The sequence below is a fragment of the Carettochelys insculpta genome, chromosome 1 (assembly GCF_033958435.1).
Source record: "Carettochelys insculpta isolate YL-2023 chromosome 1, ASM3395843v1, whole genome shotgun sequence".
In the NCBI taxonomy this organism is placed as follows: Eukaryota; Metazoa; Chordata; order Testudines; family Carettochelyidae; genus Carettochelys; species Carettochelys insculpta.
This window is the reverse complement of record NC_134137.1, coordinates 239,636,738-239,658,422: the sequence shown is the minus strand read 5'-3', so window position 1 is coordinate 239,658,422 and position 21,685 is coordinate 239,636,738. Positions and strand designations below refer to the sequence as shown.

General features: G+C 45.9%; 1 protein-coding gene across 1 annotated transcript in view; it reads left to right on the top strand.

Moving 5' to 3' along the window:
* ANO2 (anoctamin 2) overlaps positions 1–21,685 on the top strand; it is a 281,244-nt gene that overhangs the window by 206,276 nt on the left and 53,283 nt on the right. Inside the window, exons 14-15 of the mRNA XM_074983665.1 lie at positions 6,930–7,004; positions 20,050–20,251. Coding sequence (XP_074839766.1) covers positions 6,930–7,004; positions 20,050–20,251 — 277 coding nt within the window. The remainder of the gene's footprint in view (positions 1–6,929; positions 7,005–20,049; positions 20,252–21,685) is intronic.

Here is a 21,685-nt window from a genome sequence, read left to right as displayed (position 1 = left end):
ATGCATGGTGCCAAGGATCAGAGTAGATGATGATATGGTCTTAAAAATCTGCTGTAATATTAGTGTTTGAGGGCTGTATCACAGGAGTTCCAAGTGTGTATTCATTTGTCATAGTTTATTTTTGTTACCATTGGATAGAATATGTAAGGTGTCAAATCTAATAGCATCTTAGAACTGCTTTTAGCAAGAATTTCTTTACCCCTACTGAAGACATACTCCAACACTGGACAACAGACCCACATATTTGGTGCATTAGATAGACTTATTCATAGGCAATGGAGAAGTTAACTAATGTGAGTGATGGAATAAAATTGAAGTTTGAGTATGGGACAGCTGGGTTAGTTCCAGCTTAGACCATTTCAAAATTTCAGTGTAAGTGAAATAGTTCTGAGGGAAAAACTCCATTTCTGGGGCTCTGGTCAGTTTCAGTCCATCTCACCCTTACCATTTGCTAGATCAGAAAGAAGGCCCCAAGTCAATTTTACCTCAGGCCATTTAGCCGACATGCTATGTCTTTTAGTCTCTGGAGAATCCTGTTTAAGCCCACCCACACACACCCACACACCCTCCCACCCACCCACACACACACCCTTTGCAGGTCCCTCTTGGGTTCAAAGCTGAGTGAATTTGCCTAATCATTCCCCTCTCCCACGCTTTTCTTAGTTTCTGGAGGGCTACGGACTCTTCCCCATGGCATTACACACAATGATACACCCATTTAGTACAGTGAAAACTCCCAAAAATATTTCAGGAAGTTGCCACATCTGTCACATTGTACTTTACAATACAGTCTTTTAGTGGCTAGGTGGCACTATTGCCAGAGAATAAAATCTGATGTGTTATAAAATAGAAACTGAATTCGCAGATTTTGCTCAAAGAAGTCATTAATGATTTGCAAGTGCTGACACAAGTATTCTACTGTCTTGCATAATTTATTAATTAAATTTGTAGTACCAGTTTTCTTTAATCAAATGTATCTCATAAGCTGACTCCTTTGTATAGTAATTCAATAGTATCTTTAGAATATACATTCTTGCTTCTCATGGGTGCAAATGTGAGCCCAAAGCTCCCCTTCATCACATGCTGTAGAGAGGAGCAATCCATGCAAAGTAGAAGGGAGGAGGCACACACAGGAGAAACAGTAACAGAGAGAAAGCCGTGCTAGTTTATATACTACCAAAATGAAAAAGCAGTCAAGTAGCACTTTAAAGACTAACAAAATAATTTATTAAGTGAGCTTTCGTGGGACAGACCCATTTCTTCAGACCATAGCCATACCAGAAGAGACTCTATATTTAAGGCATAGAAAACCAAAGATCGTAATCAAGGTTGGCAAATCAGAAAAAAAATGCTCAAGGTGAGCAAATCAGAGAGTAGAGGGGTGGGGAGTGAAGGGGGAGTAGTCAAGAATTAGATTAAGCCAAGTATGCAAAAGAGCCCCCATAATGACTCAGAAAATTCGCATCCTGGTTCAAACCACGTGTTAATGTGTCGAATTTGAATATAAAAGAGAATTCAGCAGCCTCTCTTTCCAAAGTAGTGTGAAACACTAAAACACTAAAATAAAAACACTCCTGATCCACAAACCGGTCAGCTGACATTTTAATGGAGTGGGCCATTCTGTTAATGACTTAAGAGTTTGCGTCTTACCGAAGAGGAATTTTCATACTTCTTTGGAAGGAGGCTGCTGAACTCTCTTTTCTAATCATATTCGACACATTAACATGTGGTTTGAACCGGGATGTGAATTTTCTGGGACATTATAGGGGCTCTTTTGCATACTTGGCTTAATCTAATTCTTGACTCTGCCCCCCGCCCCTCTACTGTGTGATTTGCTCACCTTGATTACTGTTTTTGGTTCTCTGTGCCTTAAATATTGAGTCTGTTCTGGTATGGCTGTGGTCTGAAGAAGTGGGTCTGTACCACAAAAGCTCATCACCTCATAAATTATGTTGTTAAAGTGCTACTTGACTGCTTTTTTGTTTTGACAGGAGAAGAATGACTAGATGGTATCCTGGCCCCCAGAGTGCACTGTAGATGAGGAACTGGGGCAATGTAGAGAAGATTGTGAAGTGCTGAGGAGCATATGACAGCAGTTATGCTGGTTGCTATGGCTTCACTGTTGCTCAGAAAAGCAGTAACTTCCCCAGGTGCTGATTGAATCCCTCTTGTCAGGGGTCAGATGGAGAGACATCCATTGGCAAAAAATGGCAATTATGCACGTCATGGAGTTGATCAGGAGGGCTGTGAGAAGCAGAGTCTGTGTCATTACTGAGATGGCCAAAATTTCTGGGTATTAACAGGTAATCTTGCAGATCCTTGACCTTTCTGCATTCTACAAGCTTCCTGATTAGCAATTAGGAGCCCTGATTCACAGGGAGGACTATTAGGTAGATTTTAATAGTAAAAGACAATACTTTTTTTTGTAATTTTGGTAGGCCTTTCTGCTACTTTTGCTATAAGATGAGGACGATATCCCAGAGTATGAGAAAGTAGAGAGGAAGAAGATTGGTATCAAAGTTAACTATAAATCCTTAACTCGCCCAGATCCAGACATAAATCCTTTAAGCAATGGAGCTTCCACTAATTTCTTTTAACGTATTTTTCCTGGCCTAAAAGATCTCACTGCCAAGACATTTTTCTTGATTCTTCAGCAGAAAGCTGTCCCTTTTTAAATGTCATCTCTTTAATCCTATCCCCTCATACTATCTAAAATAGATTCTCTCTTTTATTTGTGTTTGCACCCTTCAGATGTTTGTAAGGCTTATCATATCCTCCTCCTTTAAACATCACTTAGACAAGACAGCCATATCTGACTATTTTAGACTTTCCTCATACATCAGTTCCTTCCACTACCTAATCATATATGTTTTATTTCTCTGAACTCCTTCCAGTGTGGCAATATCTTATTGCTAGAATGGTGTGCAGAACTGACCAAAATGTTCCAGGTGAAGTCAGATGAGGGATGTACAGACATGAACAATTACTCCCTGTTCAGAGAGGTGATATCTTTGGGGTGCAGCCTAGATAACATTTTGATTCCTCCAGCCACAATAGCCAAGGTTTCAGAATCGGTTGTGCCACTAAATTGATATTTTGTCTCCTAAATCAGTGACTTGGATTTTGAAACATCCTGAGCAGTCAGCAATTCTTACTGAGATCAATGTGAGCTGCTGAGATGTATTGCTTCAGTAAAAGAGGTCATTTATAAAAATGCCAAAACAACGACTTACAAATCCAAAATTTCAGATGTGAATATAGTAGTCCCTTGAGTTATGCAAGGTTTGTGTTCCCACACACCCTAGCATAATTCAAATTTCACATAAGTTCGAATTTCACATAAGCTGGCTGTTTCCCTGGCAGAACTCGTATTCTGCAGCCAGGGAAGCATAAGGAGCCCCTGGACCTCCTTTGGAAAGGTAAATCCTGAGGTTGGGCAGGGCAGTTGGGGAGGGTTAAGCCAGGTGGTAGGTTGGGGCAGCAGGGGGCACAGAGGTGAAGTTGAGCCAGGGCCACATCGCCCTGCAGGGGGTAGAGCCAAAGCCTTGTGTGGGGGGTGAGCTGGAGCTGGGCTCAGGGTGGGGGTGTGAGCTGGAGCCCGGTGCAGTGGTAGGATGAGCTGAAGCTGTGTGGCATGGGGGAATGAGCCAGAGCTTCAGGGGGTTTGAACCGAGGCCATGCAGGGGGTGGGTTTGAACTGGGCAGGGAGTGTTGATCCTTGGCCGTGAGGGGTCGGGGGGTTGAGCCAGGCCCACGGGGAGCAGGATTTTGAGCTGCACTTAACCTGTGCTAATGCGAGTTAAGCACAGCTCAAAATTGCACATTTTGAGGGGTTATTGTATTGACTTTGATTGCTTCCACATTTTAGGTACCCACCTTGAGACACTTGATTTTTGAGATGTTTAGCATGTTCTGATTATTAGGATTCTTTAAAGGCTGTCAGGTTAGGAAACAAAAAAACTGTCTCACTCAAAATTACTAGCCATTTTTGAAAAACAGATATTTTGCATGTATTAATTTTCCTGTGTATTCCCCCTCCTGCTGTTTGTCAAAAGCTGTTTTAAAAGGTCTTCCTCATTTTCTCAGTGCTACCAGATCTTGGGATTATATTGTTTTGTTTTTCTTGATTCCTGAGCTCAGGTGATTTATGTAAGAATCTTAGCTTTCATTTTAATATAAAATCATATGTCTTTTCCTCCTGGCTGTGTAAAAACAGCTTGAAAGCATGAACCAGAAGGCAAATAAAAAGAACCCCAATGCTATTCTGTTTTTTAAATCTCACAATGGCCGTGTCTACACTAGCCCCAAACTTCGAAATGGCCATGTAAATGGCCATTTTGAAGTTTACTAATGAAGCGCTGAAATACATATTCAGCGCCTCATTAGCATGCGGGCGGCCGCGGCACTTCGAAATTGACGCGGCTTGCCACCGCGCGGCTCGTCCAGATGGGGCTCCCTTTCGAAAGGACCCCGCCTACTTTGAAGTCCCCTTATTCCCATCTGCTCAAAGGAATAAGGGGACTTCGAAGTAAGCGAGGTCCTTTCGAAAGGGAGCCCCCTCTGGATGAGCCACACGGTGGCAAGCTGCGTCAATTTCGAAGGGCTGCGGCCGCCCGCATGCTAATGAGGCGCTGAATATGTATTTCAGCGCTTCATTAGTAAACTTCGAAATGGCCATTTGCATGGCCATTTCGAAGTTTGGGGCTAGTGTAGACACAGCCAATTTGAAGCCAATTTTATGATGTTTGGGTGTGGGGAAGCATTCCTGATTTTTTTTTTCATATTTGGGATTGTTTATTCTGCTTTTTAATTATGCAAAATTATGTTGTTTGACAGCTTTAAAAAAGAGGTGGTGTCTCAGACATTTGTAAATTTTCATTCATTGCCTCCAAAGTGAGTCAATTTCCCCATTTCCCTGTTTAGTTATAAAAGTTTTCTTTATTCCTCTTAACTGGTTTGGCTAGCATTAACTCATTCTTCTGTTTTGCTTCCTTAGTACTTTTCCCCAAGTGAAATACTTTGACGTGATGTCCTTCATGCCTTTTCAAAGTATAGTAGCTTTTTATATCCTGTATAACTGCTGTGTGGTAAATGCCAAAACAAAATGAGATGCATCTGTGCTTTCCCAAAAACCCTTTTAAAAATTGCCTTCTGGCCAAAAGGTGGATTCAGAAATTTATGTTCTCCATACTGTGGGCCTGCTTCTCCTTGGGTTTGTTATGCTCTTGCCCTTTCAGCTCACTCATTTTGAGTTCTTCACAACTGAAGTGGTGTATATGTGTGTGTACATTCCTACTGCCATGTTAGAAGCACTGATGGGACATATCTAACCAGGGAGAGGACAGGATGATGTCTCTTCACATTCCTGCACCCAAGCAGGCAACTCCAGAAAAGTGATGCTTAAACCTATTGAATAAGGAGAGCAAATTCCACACTTTTCCTTACAATCTCAGGAAGCACTTTTGCCTTAAAAGATCATACTGCTTCCAAGTAATGGCTTGACAGCATTCCTTTCGAGGTAGCAGTGCCTTTATGAAAAAAAAAAAAGACTTCTTTTTGAGTTAGATGGTGATCTCATTTACCTCCATGTAAATCTCCATATAAGCTGTTGCCTTTGACAGTTACTCTAAATTGACACCAGAATAAAAAAGGCCAGAATCTGGCCCTTATGTGTAGCACATATGTTAAGACTAATGAGAACAGCAGCTGATTTGGATTCACAGTTAATTCAATTGCATATTTTTGCTTGAACTTAACCACTGTGATCTTATTTTTAATAACCATTTTTGGGAGCTGGAAATTATATGTAAATCTATTTTAAAAATTCTTTTCATATGAAAACATTTTACTTTTCATTTTAAGAGCAGGCAATTGGGTTTATTTGAGGGCAATAATGCTCCATTATTTTTCACTGATAGGTATCAGGTGGATGGAGTTACCTTTTGCACCCAGTCGAAAAGTCATATGAGCCCTCTATAAATAGGGCTTGCCTTCATTATTTCTCTGATGTTTGAACCAGATGCCATGAGAGAGAGTGTGGGATGCCTAGAATACAGCAAGGGGTGAAGTTCTGACTCCAGTGGCAAAATTCCCATTGACTTCAAGGGAGACTGAATTTTACCTAAAGTGTTTAATGTTCCAGTTGAGAATAATGGGCCAGATCCTCATCTGGTATAAATCAGTGAAGCTCAGCTGAAGTCAATAGAGCAAAGAGATTTACTCCATATGAGATTCTGGAGCAATATTAAAAGAGTATAGCAACACAGGATGTAAACAAATGTGTCATAAATAGAAAGTAGAAGATGCTTCTGAATACTTTACAGTGTGATCTTGAATAGTCAGATGGTTATTTTAATGCTGAGAGGGCTCAGTTTTATAACAGGCACATTGGTTGAAGGATACCTCACTGGAGACATGTGAAGTAGCTAGTAACAAACACTTCTACCTTCTTATGGTTTCTTACCTAAAACATCACTTAGCTGTGCACTTACAATAAGTGAGTCTGGGAGAGGTTGGGTTTTTTGGGAGCGGGATAGAGGGTTAAATGAAAGTACTTACCTCTGACTATAAATAGTTTAGGGTTAATGTTAATTTTTTCTATTAATACTTCAAAATTCAGTGAAAGCTGATTTGATATTTTATTTAAATCTTCAATGAAATTTCAAATATTGAAATTCAAGCACAGTTTCTAACAATATTTTAGACAGTGTCTCTCGTCCTCCTCCTCCATTTTTCTAATTATCTTCGAGATGGTTGAAAAACTTTGGTTTTCAAAATTATGTTGAAATTTTCAAATTCAAAAATATAAATGTGTGTGTGGGAGGGGTGGAAATCAGTAATATCTGTAAGCTTTTTGTTCTATTCCCAGTTCAAAAATTCTTCTTTATAAATTCTCTAATGCTTGTCTTGACTTTTGTGTTTTGTAACAGGATGAAAAGGAGAAGTTAACATGGAGAGACCGTATGCCTGGCTATTTAGTGAACATTGCATCCATTTTATTTATGGTAATTTTATATGTATTTTCTTTCATATTCCTCTGGACTGTAAAGAGATATGAAAAACATCCTCCCTAAAGATAAATTAATGCTCTCAAAGAAGGAAAAGACCTTTCCTAATTTTTACCTTGGGAACTTTCCCAAAGACAACAAAATGCATTAATCAGTGTTGAGCTGAGAGGCTTGATAAAAATGTATTAGGAATGTCTGGCCAATAACTCTGCCAATACTTTGTCAATGACACCATAGGCTGAAAATGAAGGATGGTCTCTCTGGCTACATGTAAACAATGAAATCACATAGCCTGATTCTCGCTGGTGTAAATCTGCAATGGAAATATGCCAGTTTACATCAGCTGTGCATCTGACGCACAGGATTTTTCTCAAGAAATTAATTCTAAATTTTAAATTAATTTTGGCTGTAATGTTTTAATTAACTTGAATGGTGGAAATACTATGAAAACTTCTGCAGCATTATTCATTCAGAATTTTAATTGGGTATGCTTCTGTAACATTCACAGCAATTTTGTGGGGATGTATATATCATTGTGGGGATGTATATATCATTCATAATTTTAAATGGCTAAGAGCATCCTAGGTTACAGCTGGCTATCATTTTTTGTCAACAGAACTGATATCAGTGGAGACTTCTTAAAACATGATGAGGCAATTTTGTGCAAATAACTAAAAAGTATCAGGAGGCAGCTGTGTTTAGTCTGTATCCACAAGAACAAGAAGTCCTGTGGTACCTTATAGACTAACAGATTTACCGGAGCATAAGCTTTCATAGGCAAAGACCCACTTCATCAGATGCATGACAAGTCTATACAGTGCCACAGGACTTCTCATTGTTTTAGAAAGTGTTTTAACTTTTCAGGCTCTTGACTTGCGTCCAGGTTGGGATCATATAAATGTCAACATATGCTATTCAGGAATTAACCAACCCAACAAGATCCATTTAAGCTCAAAGAAAGGGAAAAATGAGTGGAAAAGTGAAAACAAAAAATTAGAAGTGATTGATTTTCTCAAAGTTAACTACAGAATTACTACTAGCAATGTTTTAATTTTTCTCAGTGTAGCTACAGAGAAAGGCCCTTGCTAAGTAGAGCATCCTCTTTAAGGTGGGAGCTTAAGCATGCATTTAATTTTAGCCCTGTGTTACAATGCTGTATGAAATATCATCACTATTTAGATACAGTGGGCTAGAGTCTCAGGCATGCAAGTACACACACACACACAAGCTGCATTTTCCAGGGCTGCAGAAGTGACTGTGAATTTCTACTACCACCATTTGTAGGCCTACACTGTCTGGCCAGCACAAACCCATAGGATTTTTTCTTTAAAATGACCATATTGTTGTAGAATGATGATGTCAGATGCTTTTTCTGACCTCCCTGCACCTATCCTTACCTTGCATATTTCCCTGATGTTTCTGAAGACTGCTAACAGTCTCCTCTGGATAGGGCCTTGTTCTTTGCTTTATATTCTGTGTGCTTCTGAAATGTGAAGCTCTTTCAAATGGAGCCATTCTACCCCATTTTCCCCCATCCAGCCCCTGTTCTATGTCTTTCTTTACTTTGCAACATGGTATCGTAAAAATCGTACCAAAGCTGAGGGGGAGTTTTAGGTAGATATTTACGAAATCATTTTTTTTATTTGTGTGTCCAGTTAGACTCTGCATCGATCTTATTTTACATCAGTCATAAATATGATCATTATGGGAAACATTTCCAGGTGCTTTAGAGTCTGTATGTACAATTGCCATTTTCCATGCTGACCTCTTGCTGTGTGGTCAAAGGCCAGTGGATATGCTAATCAGGAACAGGCTAGAAGTGCAATTTTCCCGAAGTGCACATCAAAGAGAAGACCTGCGCATTAACCAAGAAAATCTTTGCACTTTCCTCAACATACCAGGGTGGGTTTGGATGTTAACATCACTACATCTCTCCTCATGGTTCCTGATTCATCCCTCCTGCAGCTCTTCCCTTCAGAAAACTTGTCCACTTTTCCTACAGTGGGTTTGACACCGTGAGGTGAAGAACATCAATGGGTGTCACAACTCTGGAGTTCAGCTTGTTCTTCCTTTAGGGTCAGATTCTCAAACCCTTTTCATACTGAATAATCCTGTACTCCAGTGATTGTCCCATGAAGTCTAGGGAGCTATATGTGGAGGAAAGTGTTACTCAGCTTGAGAAAAGGTGTCAGAATCTGGCCGTTAATTGCCACCTAAGCCCCTCCATCTCCCACCCATCAGAAAAGGGCAACACAAATGATAAGGGGTTTGGAACAGCTTCCATGTGAGGAAAAATTAATAATATTGGGCATTTTCAACTTTGAAAAGGGATGACCGAGGGAGGGAATGACAGAGCTCTATAATATCATAACTGGTGTGGAGAAGGTAAATGAGGAAATATTAATAGTGCCTTCTCATAACACAAGAACTAGGGTTTCACCAAGTGGAATGAATAGGTAGCAGGTTTAAATCAAACAAAAGGAAGTATTCCTTCATACAATGCACAGTCAACCTGTGGAACTTTTTTCCAGAGGATGTTGTAAAGGTCGAGACTATATCAGGTTTCAAAAAAGCACTAAATAAATTCATGGAGGATCAGTCCATCAGTGGCTAATAGCCAGGATGGGCAGGGATGGTCTCCCTAGCCTGGGTTTGCCAGATGCTTGGAATGAGTGATAGGTGATGGATCACTTGATGGTTACCTCCTCTGGTCAGTCCCTCCATGGCACCTGGCATTGGCCGCTGTTGGAAGACAGTATACTGGGCTAGATCAACCTTTGGTTTGACCCTGTGTGGCTGTTCTTATGACCTTTGTCTCCTTCAGCTTCCCTCTGATCTGCCCCCGTATCAGCCTCCAGCCCAATCCCACATCTCCCTAATTCACCCTAAATCTGCCACATGCTTCCCTCTTTCTTTCCATCCTCCTTGCACAGCGTCTCTACTGCTTTCCACAGTTTCTGTGCCCTGTCAAGTGTCTTGAACCATAAAATGGAAGCTAGGTTGCTGGTGCACAGGGCTTCAGTGTTATAGAAAGACATGGCAGCCTACTTTTTCCAAGGCAAGAGGCATTAGAAAAGGTTCGGAAAAGAGAAACACAAATAATTGGGCATTAGGAACAGGTCCCATATGACGAAAGATTGCAAAGACTGGGAATTTTCATCTTAGAAAAAAGGAGACTAAAGCGGGGTATGATAGAGGTCTATAAAATGGTGACTGGTGTGGAAAAATTGAATAAGGAAAGTTATTTACTTGTTCCCGTAACAAAAAACCTGGGGGTCACCAAAAGAAATTAATGGGTAGCAGGTTTAAAACCAACAAAAGGAAGTTTTTCTTCACAGAGCGCATAGTAAGGCTCTGCCAAGGGAGGTTGTGAAGACCAAGACTTTAACCAGGTTCAAAAAAGAACTAAGTAAATTCCTGGAGGTGAGGTCAATAAACGGCTATTAGCCAGGATGGGTATGAGTGGTGTCTCTCGCCTCTGTTTGTCAGTGGTTGCAAATGGATGTTAGGAGAAGGATTGCTTTTGTGATTACCTATTCTGTACACTCTCTCTGGGCCTCTCTTGGAAGACAGGATACTGGGTTAGATTGACCTTTGGTCAGACTCAGTGTGTCTGTTCTTATGTTAACCTCATTTCCACATGGAGGAAAAGAAAGGTGTCAACTTGCTGGCTTCAGCACCCCTGAGAGTAATGGGAGATAGTTGCCATTTTAAACAGGAGAAACTTCATGAGGCCTTCCCATCATTTCCATGCAATGGGTAAAAAAAAACCCACCAAATTGCTGGGGTATCTCACCTCCAGCACACACTGTATTTTACTCAGGGTACTCAGAAAGCACAGGGTCAAATTCAAGATCTCTGGATTAATCTTCAAGGCTTTCCATGGTACTGGCTGTAGATACTTTAGAGCAGTGATTCTTAAACGTTTTGAGACCACAGAATACCAAACGATAATATTTTTTATGGAGCAAATTTTATTATGAAAATTTTCTTCAAAAATTGTTGTCACACCAAAAACAAACAAACAAAACACCTCAACAAACAACAACGTATACAGCAAAATCAAAAATGAAGTAATTTAATCCGGTATCATAGCAGTGAAGAAGTAACATTGCATCTGGTTTTAAAAACAGAAAATTTATACCACCAGCCTATGATATCAGAAAAGTGTTAGAGGCTCACAGCATACCTGCGAGTTGTTTAAGGAACATAGTTTACGAAATACTAGAGAGCTCCTCTCATTCTGTATTTAAGACCTTCTTTGTCAACTGTGTTTCTTAGCTGCTATGAATCTATGCCATCTTTAAGGGTGACGCTTGTGACAGGAGGAGGCAGGGCTGTCTCTGCACCTAAAAAACCCATTGCCAGATGGAATCCTGATACCCTGAGACCTGACCACCTCCAGAATGAAGCACAAAAGCTTACTCTGGGTGTGTCTACACTAGCCTTCTATTTCAAAATCTATTTCAAAGGGGGGCCCAATTTTGAAAGAGGCCATGGAAAGTCTACACGCATAACTGCCCCTTTCTAAATTATTTCCCGTCGGATTTCAGGAAGAGTTGCTCCTTTCTAAATTGGATTTTGAAAGAGGGCATGTGTACATGCTCCCGGCTCACTCTTTCAAAAGAGTGGGTCTACCATGGTGGCGACCACAGGGAGCATGAAGACACTCTTGCCAGCACCAGTGCGGCTTTATGGTGTATGGGTCCAGCTGCTCTTAAAACTGCAAGGACCCAGAAACCCTGTGCAGGAAGCTGAAGCTGCGTCTACACATGCACGCTACTTCGAAGTAGCGGCACCAACTTCGAAATAGCGCCCGTCGCGTCTACACGCGTTGGGCGCTATTTCGAAGTTAACTTCGACGTTAGGCGGCGAGACGTCGAAGTCGCTAACCTCATGAGGAGATAGGAATAGCGCCCTACTTCGACGTTCAACGTCGAAGTAGGGACCGTGTAGACGATCCGCGTCCCGCAACGTCGAAATTGCTGGGTCCTCCATGGCGGCCATCAGCTGTGGGGTTGAGAGATGCTCTCTCTCCAGCCCCTGCGGGGCTCTATGGTCACCGTGGGCAGCAGCCCTTAGCCCAGGGCTTCTGGCTGCTGCTGCGGCAGCTGGGGATCTATGCTGCAGGCACAGGGTCTGCAACCAGTTGTCAGCTCTGTGTATCTTGTGTTGTTTAGTGCAACTGTGTCTGGGAGGGGCCCTTTAAGGGAGCGGCTGGCTGTTGAGTCCGCCCTGTGACCCTGTCTGCAGCTGTGCCTGGCATCCCTATTTCGATGTGTGCTACTTTGACGTGTAGACGTTCCCTCGCTGCGCCTATTTCGTTGTTGGGCTGAGCAACGTCGAAGTTGAACATCGACGTTGCCAGCCCTGGAGGACGTGTAGACGTTATTCATCGAAATAGCCTATTTCGATGTCGCAACATCGAAATAAGCTATTTCGATGTTGGCTGCACGTGTAGACGTAGCCTGAGAGTGTATTGGCAGCATCAGGAGCACACCCTGCAGCTGCTCCCACACTCCAGCCACACAGCCCACCGGCCAGATGGTGAGCCCTCCTCTTCCCAGCCAGAGGGGTCGCCGGAGGCCATTCAGGGCCAGAAAAGGAGGGGACCCTCATAGGCAGAGGCCAAGATTAAAGACCTCCTCAGCCTCTGGGGGGATAAGGGTATGTTGCAGCACAGTACTGGCCAGCCCAGGAACGCCACAGCCTCTGATCACCTGTGCCAGGGCTCCAGAAATGTGGCCACCCTCTCCACACAGCCAAGCAAGTGCATTGAAAGGTAAAGGAAATGAGGCAGGCCTACAGTTGGGCCAGGGATTCGGCCATGTGATTGGGGGCAGGGGCCGCTCCGAGGTGCCCATACTACAGGGAGCTACACCAATTCCTGGTCCCAAAGGCCACTCCCAAACTGGTGGCCATCATCAAAACCACCGCCCCTGAGACTGGACCCCAAGCCACAGATGCAGGACGAGTCGGGACCATCAAGCCAGACCAGGGCAGAGGAGCCAGAGCAGGCCTTGGAGGAGGAGGGCCCCCGGTCATCGCCATCATCTCCAGCTTCTCCAGCCAGGCTCCCTCAAGCCAAGTCTCCCTGGATCCAGAGCCCCAGTAGGTAACTGGTGATTCGTAAACCCCGGGCTAGGGGGTGGCCACCCTTCTCTGCATCTCTCAGCCATGTCGCAGGCCCAGGTGTGGCAGCACCAGCACCCGTGCCCGTGGACAGCACCACAGCCTCCCGACTGGGAAGGGAGGTGGGGCATGGACCGCATCCAGAGGGTGCCCCCGAGAGGGAACCCCCTGGCCAAATGGGAACCTGTGGGGGGTCAGGTGAATGGATGGTGTGTCGGGGGATGGTTTTTGGGAGGCTGAGGTAGGGTCCCTGGGCCAGGGTGACAGCACTGACAGGTTGCCTCTCTCTCCCCTTGTGTCTCCTCAGCTTTGTCGTCCAAGGGCTGAGGCAGTCCCATCCCAGGAGCTGGCAGTCCCACTCTGCCCTCCGAGGGAGCCGGGGAACCCCCATCCCCACTGCCCAGACCAGTCCTCGCCCAGCCCTAGAAGACTTGCAGACACCACGACGAGGCCGAGGCCGCAGACACCCGCACTGCTGCCATCCGAGAGCAAACAGCCGTCCTCCGGCAGTGGCTCCAGATGGAGCAGGAGGACAGGGCCTGGCGGCAGAAGGTCTGGAGCGAGGCGGCTGTGGCGCTCCAGCACCTTGACCACCCAGAGACAGAGCACCCTGCCCCTCCCCTCTGCCACCCTTGTGACCTTACCTCTGCTGCTCCCCTCCCCCCCGCACCCTTGCCCCTCCTGCCCCTGAACTGACTGCCCTTACCCTGGCCAATCTCTCCCTGGCCACCTGGCTCACACTGGTCCGGTGGCTCATCACCAGTGTGGGCCAGGGCAAGCCCGTCCCCCCAGCCCCCAACTCCTACCACCCTCCTGAGCCCCCTGGTCCCCCCACTGAGGCATTGCCAGCACCCTCTGCTTGGCCCTACCTCCCTGTATTCCCTGTCCCATCCCAGCCCCGATGGGGCCCCCAGACCTGAGGTGGCAGGGCCTCCACACCCATCGAGGGTCCCAGCCTTCCATTCCCATGGAAAAATAGGCCCTCCCTTGCCCATGGCCCCCGCTCTGAGGTGCCTGACCCCCACCCTATTGTGTATGGTTCTCCCACATTCACCCCTGTACATAGCCCCCAGTTAGAACGACCAGACTCCTGGTTACTGTTAAGTGCTTTTTATTTACATGCTGCTTTGTGTTCCATTAACTGTAAGAAAAGTCATGTTTTTTGTGCATCCTGGTGTCCCCTGTGCTCTTGGGGGCAGTGGTGTGGTGTGGGTGTGTGGGGGGCAGTGGTGCAGGGTGGGTGTGGGCTGGAGGGTGCCTGGGAGAGTGTCAGTGAGGCTCCTGTTCAACAGCCTCCTGGAGGATCTCCAGGATCCTAACCCCATCCCTATGTGCCTGGTGGCACACGGCCACAGCCAGCTGCTCATACCAGCACTGCCATCTGCAGCCCACCCCTGCACGAACCACTTGTGCTTGCTCTCGATGACATTGTGCAGAGAACAACAGGCCGTGACCACCACTGGGACGTTGGGGAGAATGACATCCAGGCGTGCGTTCAAACAGCGAAAGCGCCCCTTTAGGCACCTGAAAACGTGCTCTGCAGTATTGTGGGCGTGGCTTGGGTGCTGGTTAAAAGCATCCTGGCTGGGGGTGGTGTGCCTTGTGCTGGGGTGCATCTGCCATGACTGCAAGGGGTATGCCCCATCAGCCACTATGCAGGGGGGCATTGTGGTGTCCCCCATGGGGAGCTCCTCGGCAGGGACGTACTTGCCCTCCTCCATTTGGCACCCCAGACAGGAGTGCCGGAATACCCGGGCGTTGTGGGCTCACCCAGACCAGCCCACACAGTTGCCAGTGAAGCACCTCTTGGTGTCCACAAGGGCCTGCAGCACCACTGAGCGGTATCCTTGTGGTTTACATAGCAGCCCGCACTGTGGTGTGAGGTGCGGATCACAATATGGAATTTTTGGGGAACCCAGCGGCAGCAAATCCGGCCATGGCATTGTCAAGATCCCCGACCTGGACAGCCCTCTGCAGGACAACGCGGTTGATCACCTGGACCACCTGTGTGAGGGAGGGCATTGACAATTGAGCCTGCACGGTGGGGTACCCCATGGCCCTCCGTGCCCCTTCCTGGTCCCCTGCAGAGTGCCCCCCGCCCCCTTCCCCTGTGGGGGCCCTCAGCCCAGGAGCCCATTCCTCTCTTCCCATAGTGGGTGCAGGACCCCAGCCTGACTTACCTCCAGGAGGACAGCCCCGACAGTGGCCTTGCCCACCCCAAATTGGTATCCAACTGAACGGTGGCTATCCGGGGTGGCCAACTTCCACGATCCCCACTCTTTTCTCATGTGGGAATGCGGGCCCATGCGGGTGTCCTCATGCTGCAGGGTGGATGTGAGCCAATGGCACAGCTCCTTGAATGATTGCCTTGACATCCTAAAGCTCTGGCGCCACCCTTTGTCATCCCACTGGCCCATCACCAGCCTCTCCCACCAGTCTCCGCTGCTGGGTACCTCCAGAGGCACTGGAGGGGATGGGGAAAAGGACACAGTGAGTGCCCTGTGGCATGGCCTGCAGGACCCCAGTGGAGGGGAGTCATGGACTGCAGGGCTTCCAGGAAGGCCAGGATGACCATGGCCATCTGGGCCCTGAGGTTGGGGGAAGACGTCACCCTCGGGCAGCTGCAGGTGCTTCGTGTGATCCAGCCTTTGCTCTGAGCACATTGTCTGCAATGCAGTCCGTAGCTCAGCAGCCCTCTGCTGTGCGGGGTGGGTGTGTTTGGGAGGGACCCTTTAAGGAGTCAGCTGACTGCAAGCCCCGTAAGGGCTTGTCAGCCATGTGACCCCGTGCGTGGCTTTCCCTGGCTTGTTCTTTCAAAAGGGCTCTCATTGCTGTGTTGGACGCTCACTTTGAAAAGAATGGGAACCTCTTTCAAAAGAGCAGATTGGTATTACAATCCACTTTGTGTGTGTGGCCGAGTCCTTTCAATATCCCTGCTTTCGATTCCCATTTTAAATATTCAGGCTTTCGGAATTTGCATGTAGTGTAGACACAGCCTCTGTTGGCTTAGCTTTCACCGCCCCTGCCAATACACTAAAAATAACTAAGAAAAAGAGGGAAGAAAAATGGAAGAGTAAAGAAAAAGTAGTAGAAGAGGCATTGAAGAAGGAAATAATATGGTAAATGTACAAACAGAAAATCCCCAAATGCCTCTAGAAAGTCAACAGGAAAGTGAAACCACTGGTCAACTGTGATTTTGATTTTTTGGCTCTTATTACTTGAGAGGTGCTTGCATCTTTGTGGTGATTAGAATCACATTGGGCTTAGATAGGCTAGGTGGAAGCTCTGCTGTTCATTCCCCAGCACCACCCATCCACAAATTATGAGTGGGGAAAGGAGTGGGGATAGGTGGGATTCATTCTGCTGATGCTGATCCTGACCCCTTTTTTTTTTAAAATGATTTTGTCCTTTATTCATTATGAAAAGATTAGATTAAAAATAGTCAGCAAACTGAAATGCTAAACTTCATTAGGCCTATACTGTGAACCTACATCCCAGGCCAGCCAAATAATAACAACAATAATCTAATCCTTTACACTCATGTAATCTTTTTCATCAGAAGCTCTCGAGATGCCTTACCACTGAAAATTAAATTTAAAATTTTTGCAAAACACAAAACCAAAACAGCAACATGCACCCTCTCTCCATTTTCTGCTGTGATTCCAATTCTCTGCTTAGCCAAAGATTGTGTTTCTGTGTGAAATTTTATCCTTAAACATATGTCATTTTGATTTTTGAAACTGGAATAACACAGCCATGTGAAATACAAATTCTTCTGTTGGGAAGTTGACCTTAAGGGGCATGGGTAATTTGTCTGATCGCGTGGGCAAAGGTCAACAGCTTGGAGACAACAGAAAGTCCTTTGACTTCTGAGATAAAACTTTTTATAATGAGCCCCAAACGACTCTGCATTAGTCAGTGTAAAAAGATTTGTGCATAATTAGATACAGTGGTATGTTTTGTTTCCATCTGTGGCTGAAGTTTGTAGAACACAAAGGGTTTAACACCATTAGGTTCCCGTCTTCCTCTGGGTAGTTCATGGGTGGGTTGGTGTAGTGAGCGCAGCTCTGTTAACACTGACACAGCTCCATGTAGGCACAGAAATCCAACGTACACTACACACTGCATGATCACTGCCCAGTTTTCCTGTCTCTGACCAGAGCCAGCAGCAGATGGTTCAGAGGAATGTTTACAAACCCTGCAGTGAGCAGACGTGGCAAAATCTGCCCGAGGGTGTCATCCTTTTCTCTGTTTGTTAGAGAGTGGCTTATGTCCTGAAGTACAAGGATTAATACCCCTTCCCAATTTTTCTTGTCATTAATTATAAATCTGGGATTTCTTCATATCCATATAAATGTCCAAACCCAGTTTCAGTCTTGTGCAGTTCTTGCCCTAAGTCCGGGCTGTAACTGGGTCGGTGTGGGGGACAGAGGGGCAGCTGCCCAAGGCACAGAGCATAGAGCCAGGGGGCACAGAAGTGGGATGGCACAGGATTCGGCCCAGCAATGTCAGTGCCCTGCCATCACACAGGATTGGGGCCTGCAAAGTTGGCCAGAGCTCAGGTTGCTCTGCATCCTCCTACCCACAAGGTTGTGGATCCAGCAACCCCGCCAGAGCAGACTTCCCTCAGCATTAGGACCACAGCAACAGGTGGGCAGGGATCCAAGTGCTGGCTGGGAGGATGTGTTGCATGGCTGGTTCTGGGGGAGCTCTATCCATCTGCTGGATGTAGGAGACTGGCTGCACCGAGTGCCTGGGGGTGGGTGCTGCATGAGGAGGAGGTGCAGGGGTCTAGAGCCATGAGGGAGTGCAGAGGGCAGGGCCGAAGGTGGGGTCCAGAGGGGGATTATAGGGTTAAGTGAGAAGTAGGCTCAGGGTGTGTGTGCAGGGTTAGTGTGGAAGGGATTATATGAGTTTCAGCACAGGCACTAAGAGGATAAGTGGTGCACAGGTGGGGGCATGTGATGGAGCATACATGGAATGGGGCAGGTGCTCTATGGATCTGTACCATGAGGGACTGTGTGAGCCATTAGCTCAGGATGGAGCTTCTGCCTTCCCCAGATCTGCTGCCTGGCCAGGTGCCACTGGCTCTGCTCATGCTCCCAAAGCCATATATGGGCTGAGTCCTGGCAGCTGTATCACAAGCCTGGGTCCTGGACCTTCCCAGTGCTGGGAGACAGAGGGGGCCTGGGGTTAAGGCTGTCACTGAAGTTGCTAATCAGCAGCTGTACCCACAATAGGGTGTTTGAAGTTAAACCAGATTCTTCCCGGGCCCGGGCTTGTCTTTGCATGAGGCAGCATGAACACAGCTGTGGTTCTTGCAGGGGCTGGCTAAACATCACAGTGTCATACACTCATGGAGCATTGTTCAAGCCACTCGTGGGGCCTGTGCTACCCTGAGTCCCTTGGTGCACACTGTACTGACTGCTGACCTTTGACTATGACAAACCTTTGACCCTGGTGCAACCCCAAGTTGGTGCCTGGAAGAAAGTCCATCTACAGCCCTCATGGCAGTGACCACCTCTTGGAACTCATCGTGTGCTCACCAGGTCCTTAGAATTGGGGAGTTCCAGGCTGGAATTCCAGCTGATGGGTCTGCAGAGAAAATTTTGTCACAGCTGCTGCTGCTATGATGGCTCCTATCACTCATCCACAGATTTCAAATTTCAGTGACCAGCTTTTATTTGACCCTTTATTTTCACTGAATAGAACAGCTCACTGGAATGGTGAAGGAGTAACTCAGGGAGGTACTTCTATGTTGTGACAGCTCATGGCCTGTTGGAACCACCACATGCCACTGTGTGGCACACAACAGCCTTGGAAAGCTTCACGGCTCTGCCTGGGGCAAGAGCCAGTCACCTGCACCAAAGCACAGGGTCCTGACACCTAAGCTAACAGAGAATCTCTGCTACTTATTAGCCATATAGGGCTCATGAGAACCAGGGGAACCAGATGCAGTATGTGGTACTCATGCATACCAACCTGTTCATAACACACTGACGCAGATAAAGCTTGCCTCAGAACCAGACTTTCAGATCTTCCTTTTGCCATCAGGGTAAGAAATCTTTGTGCACCAAGTGCTTCCGCAGGCTTGTCTGAGATGGATCTTAGGATCTGTCATTCCCAAATACAGAATTCTCCCCTGAGAGCAGCAACCCCCTCAATTCCCCAACCAAACCTTTTTTCAGCTCAGTTGGTGGTGGTGAGGAGCCTGAACTGTGGGAATAGGGAGATTCCTCATAGGGGACTTTATCCTGGCCAATGGGATTGAAAAGGAGCCCCCTTTTTCCCAAAGTACAGGCTCGTCACACCACAGAGTTCAAAGAGGGTGTTGTTGATTTGAAGGCCGGACGTAGATGAACAATTCTGGCTCCACCTTAAAGTTTGGGATTGGGAATATTTTGCAATGTTGTCTCCTGATCTAAATTTACATATGAACTTAAAATATGGCTGCAATTCAGTCTGTGTATATCTTTCTTTATGTAGGAGTTAGATACAGTGCAAAAATCCCTAGAGTTTCAGGTGCTTAGTAGTTCCAGGAATCTCTGTTAAAGTTGCCCCCCAATGGTGTCCCTGCCTAACCCTTGGGTGAAGGAGAGGGCCACAGGGAGGCCACAATACCCAGCACCAGTGCTGTGCCACTGTGACAGGTAACAACGCTGTCCCTGATCTCCAGTGCGTATTCCCTGCAGCAGTGGGTTCCAGTGTTTAATATATGTGAAAAAGTATTTCCTTTCATAGGAGTTGAATTTCCCACCACTTAGTTTCATTGTACATCCTCTCATTCTTGTGTGGCTCTAGTTTCTAGTCACTCAGCACCAATTTGGGCACAATTCTGGGGTAAAATTAAACATTCCTTTTTCACCTCTTTTGGCTCTATGCACTGATATCTCTGTACATTTCTTTGCAGATCACACTAACGTTTTCAGCAGTTTTTGGAGTGATTGTATACCGAATTACTACCGCAGCAGCCTTGTCCATCAGCAGTAATGAGTCAACCAGGTCAAATGCTCGTGTGACTGTGACTGCAACCGCTGTCATCATTAACCTGATTGTGATCCTCATATTAGATGAGATTTATGGCATTGTTGCCAAATGGCTGACAGACATGGGTAAAGTTATCCTAGCCTTCCTTACAACTTTGTATGTATTTCTAATCGAGTTGGTAGGAAAGTTCTCCAAGGAGAATTTCTCATAAAGGAGTTCTGTAAAAGAGAAAACATTCAGGCTCAGAAGGTAAAAACGTACCCAAGCGATTTAGGACCCTAACTCCAATTTTCAAAAATTACTTCAGGCCAGACTTTTCAGTATATTTAGGTGTCTATATCCTTTTCAGAATCTGCCCTTAGACATTGAGGCGCCTAAGTCTAATTGAAAATCAGCTGGATTTGGGCCTTGTCTGCCCCAGAGGGCACACCTGTAGAGCTATAACAATAGAGCTCTAGTGGCAAACCCTCTTAATGGAGAGAGCTCCTTTACTGCTAGGCTACAGTTACACTAGCGAGTTTTGCCGACAAAACCCTGGTTTTGTTGACAAAACTGGTGGAATGTCCACACACAAAATGCACACACAAAAAGATCACTTTGGCTGGCAGCGTTCTGCCTCTCAACCATGAGGCATATAATGCTGCTGACAACAGATTTTGTCAACAAAAGAGCTGTGTGGATGCTCTGGAGGGACTTCTCTTGGCAGACCGGGCATCCAGAACAATGGGCAACCCTGTCTGCTATGCTTCAGGGTGCCTGTTTTGTCAAGAGAGCAGCCAGGCCATCAGGCTGCTCTGTCAGCAGAGTCGAGTGCTCTTCTGATTGGCTGGGTCTTCACTAGAGAGTTTTGTCAACAGAAGGGACCTTCTGTCAGCATAATTCAGGTAGCGTCTACACACTTAAAGCATTTTGTCGACAGATTCTTGACAGAACTCTGCATTTGCCTCAACGATATTATCCCTCAAAAATTGAAAATTCGAGGCATAGCAATCTGTCGGCAGAGTGCTGTTAACAGAGTGCAGTGTAGAAACTTCTGTTGACAGAGAGGGCTTCCAGTTGCCTGGAAGCCTTCTTTGCAGAGCTGCCATTCCACTTTCTGGTACCAGAGGGCAGTGCAGTCTGGCAGTTCTCTGTCCACAGAGCTAGTTGTGTGTAGATGCAATCTTTTGACAGATTTCTGTTGAGTAACTTTTGTCGACAGATGCTTCTAGTGTAAACATAGCCATTGGCTTTTGTGTGTGGTTGCACCCTGTTGACAGCAGTTTGTTGGGAAATCTCTTCTAACAGTAACTTTTGTCAACAGATTACTGTACTGTAACCATAGCTGTAGAATGTATAGTAGCTCCACAAACAAAATCAATCTTACAGGCAAATGGTCACAATGCCTCAGTTCTCTCACTTATACAATTTGAATAATATATCAAGTCCTTAAGAAGTTAATGTTAGCTCATTTAAATTCAAGGTTCTCTGGAGAAACTCTCTGCCCTTCCCATGGCCCTCAGACCAGAGAAGCTGGTCCTGCTGCCACTGCCTCAGGACTTGAGGTGTCATCTCCACCC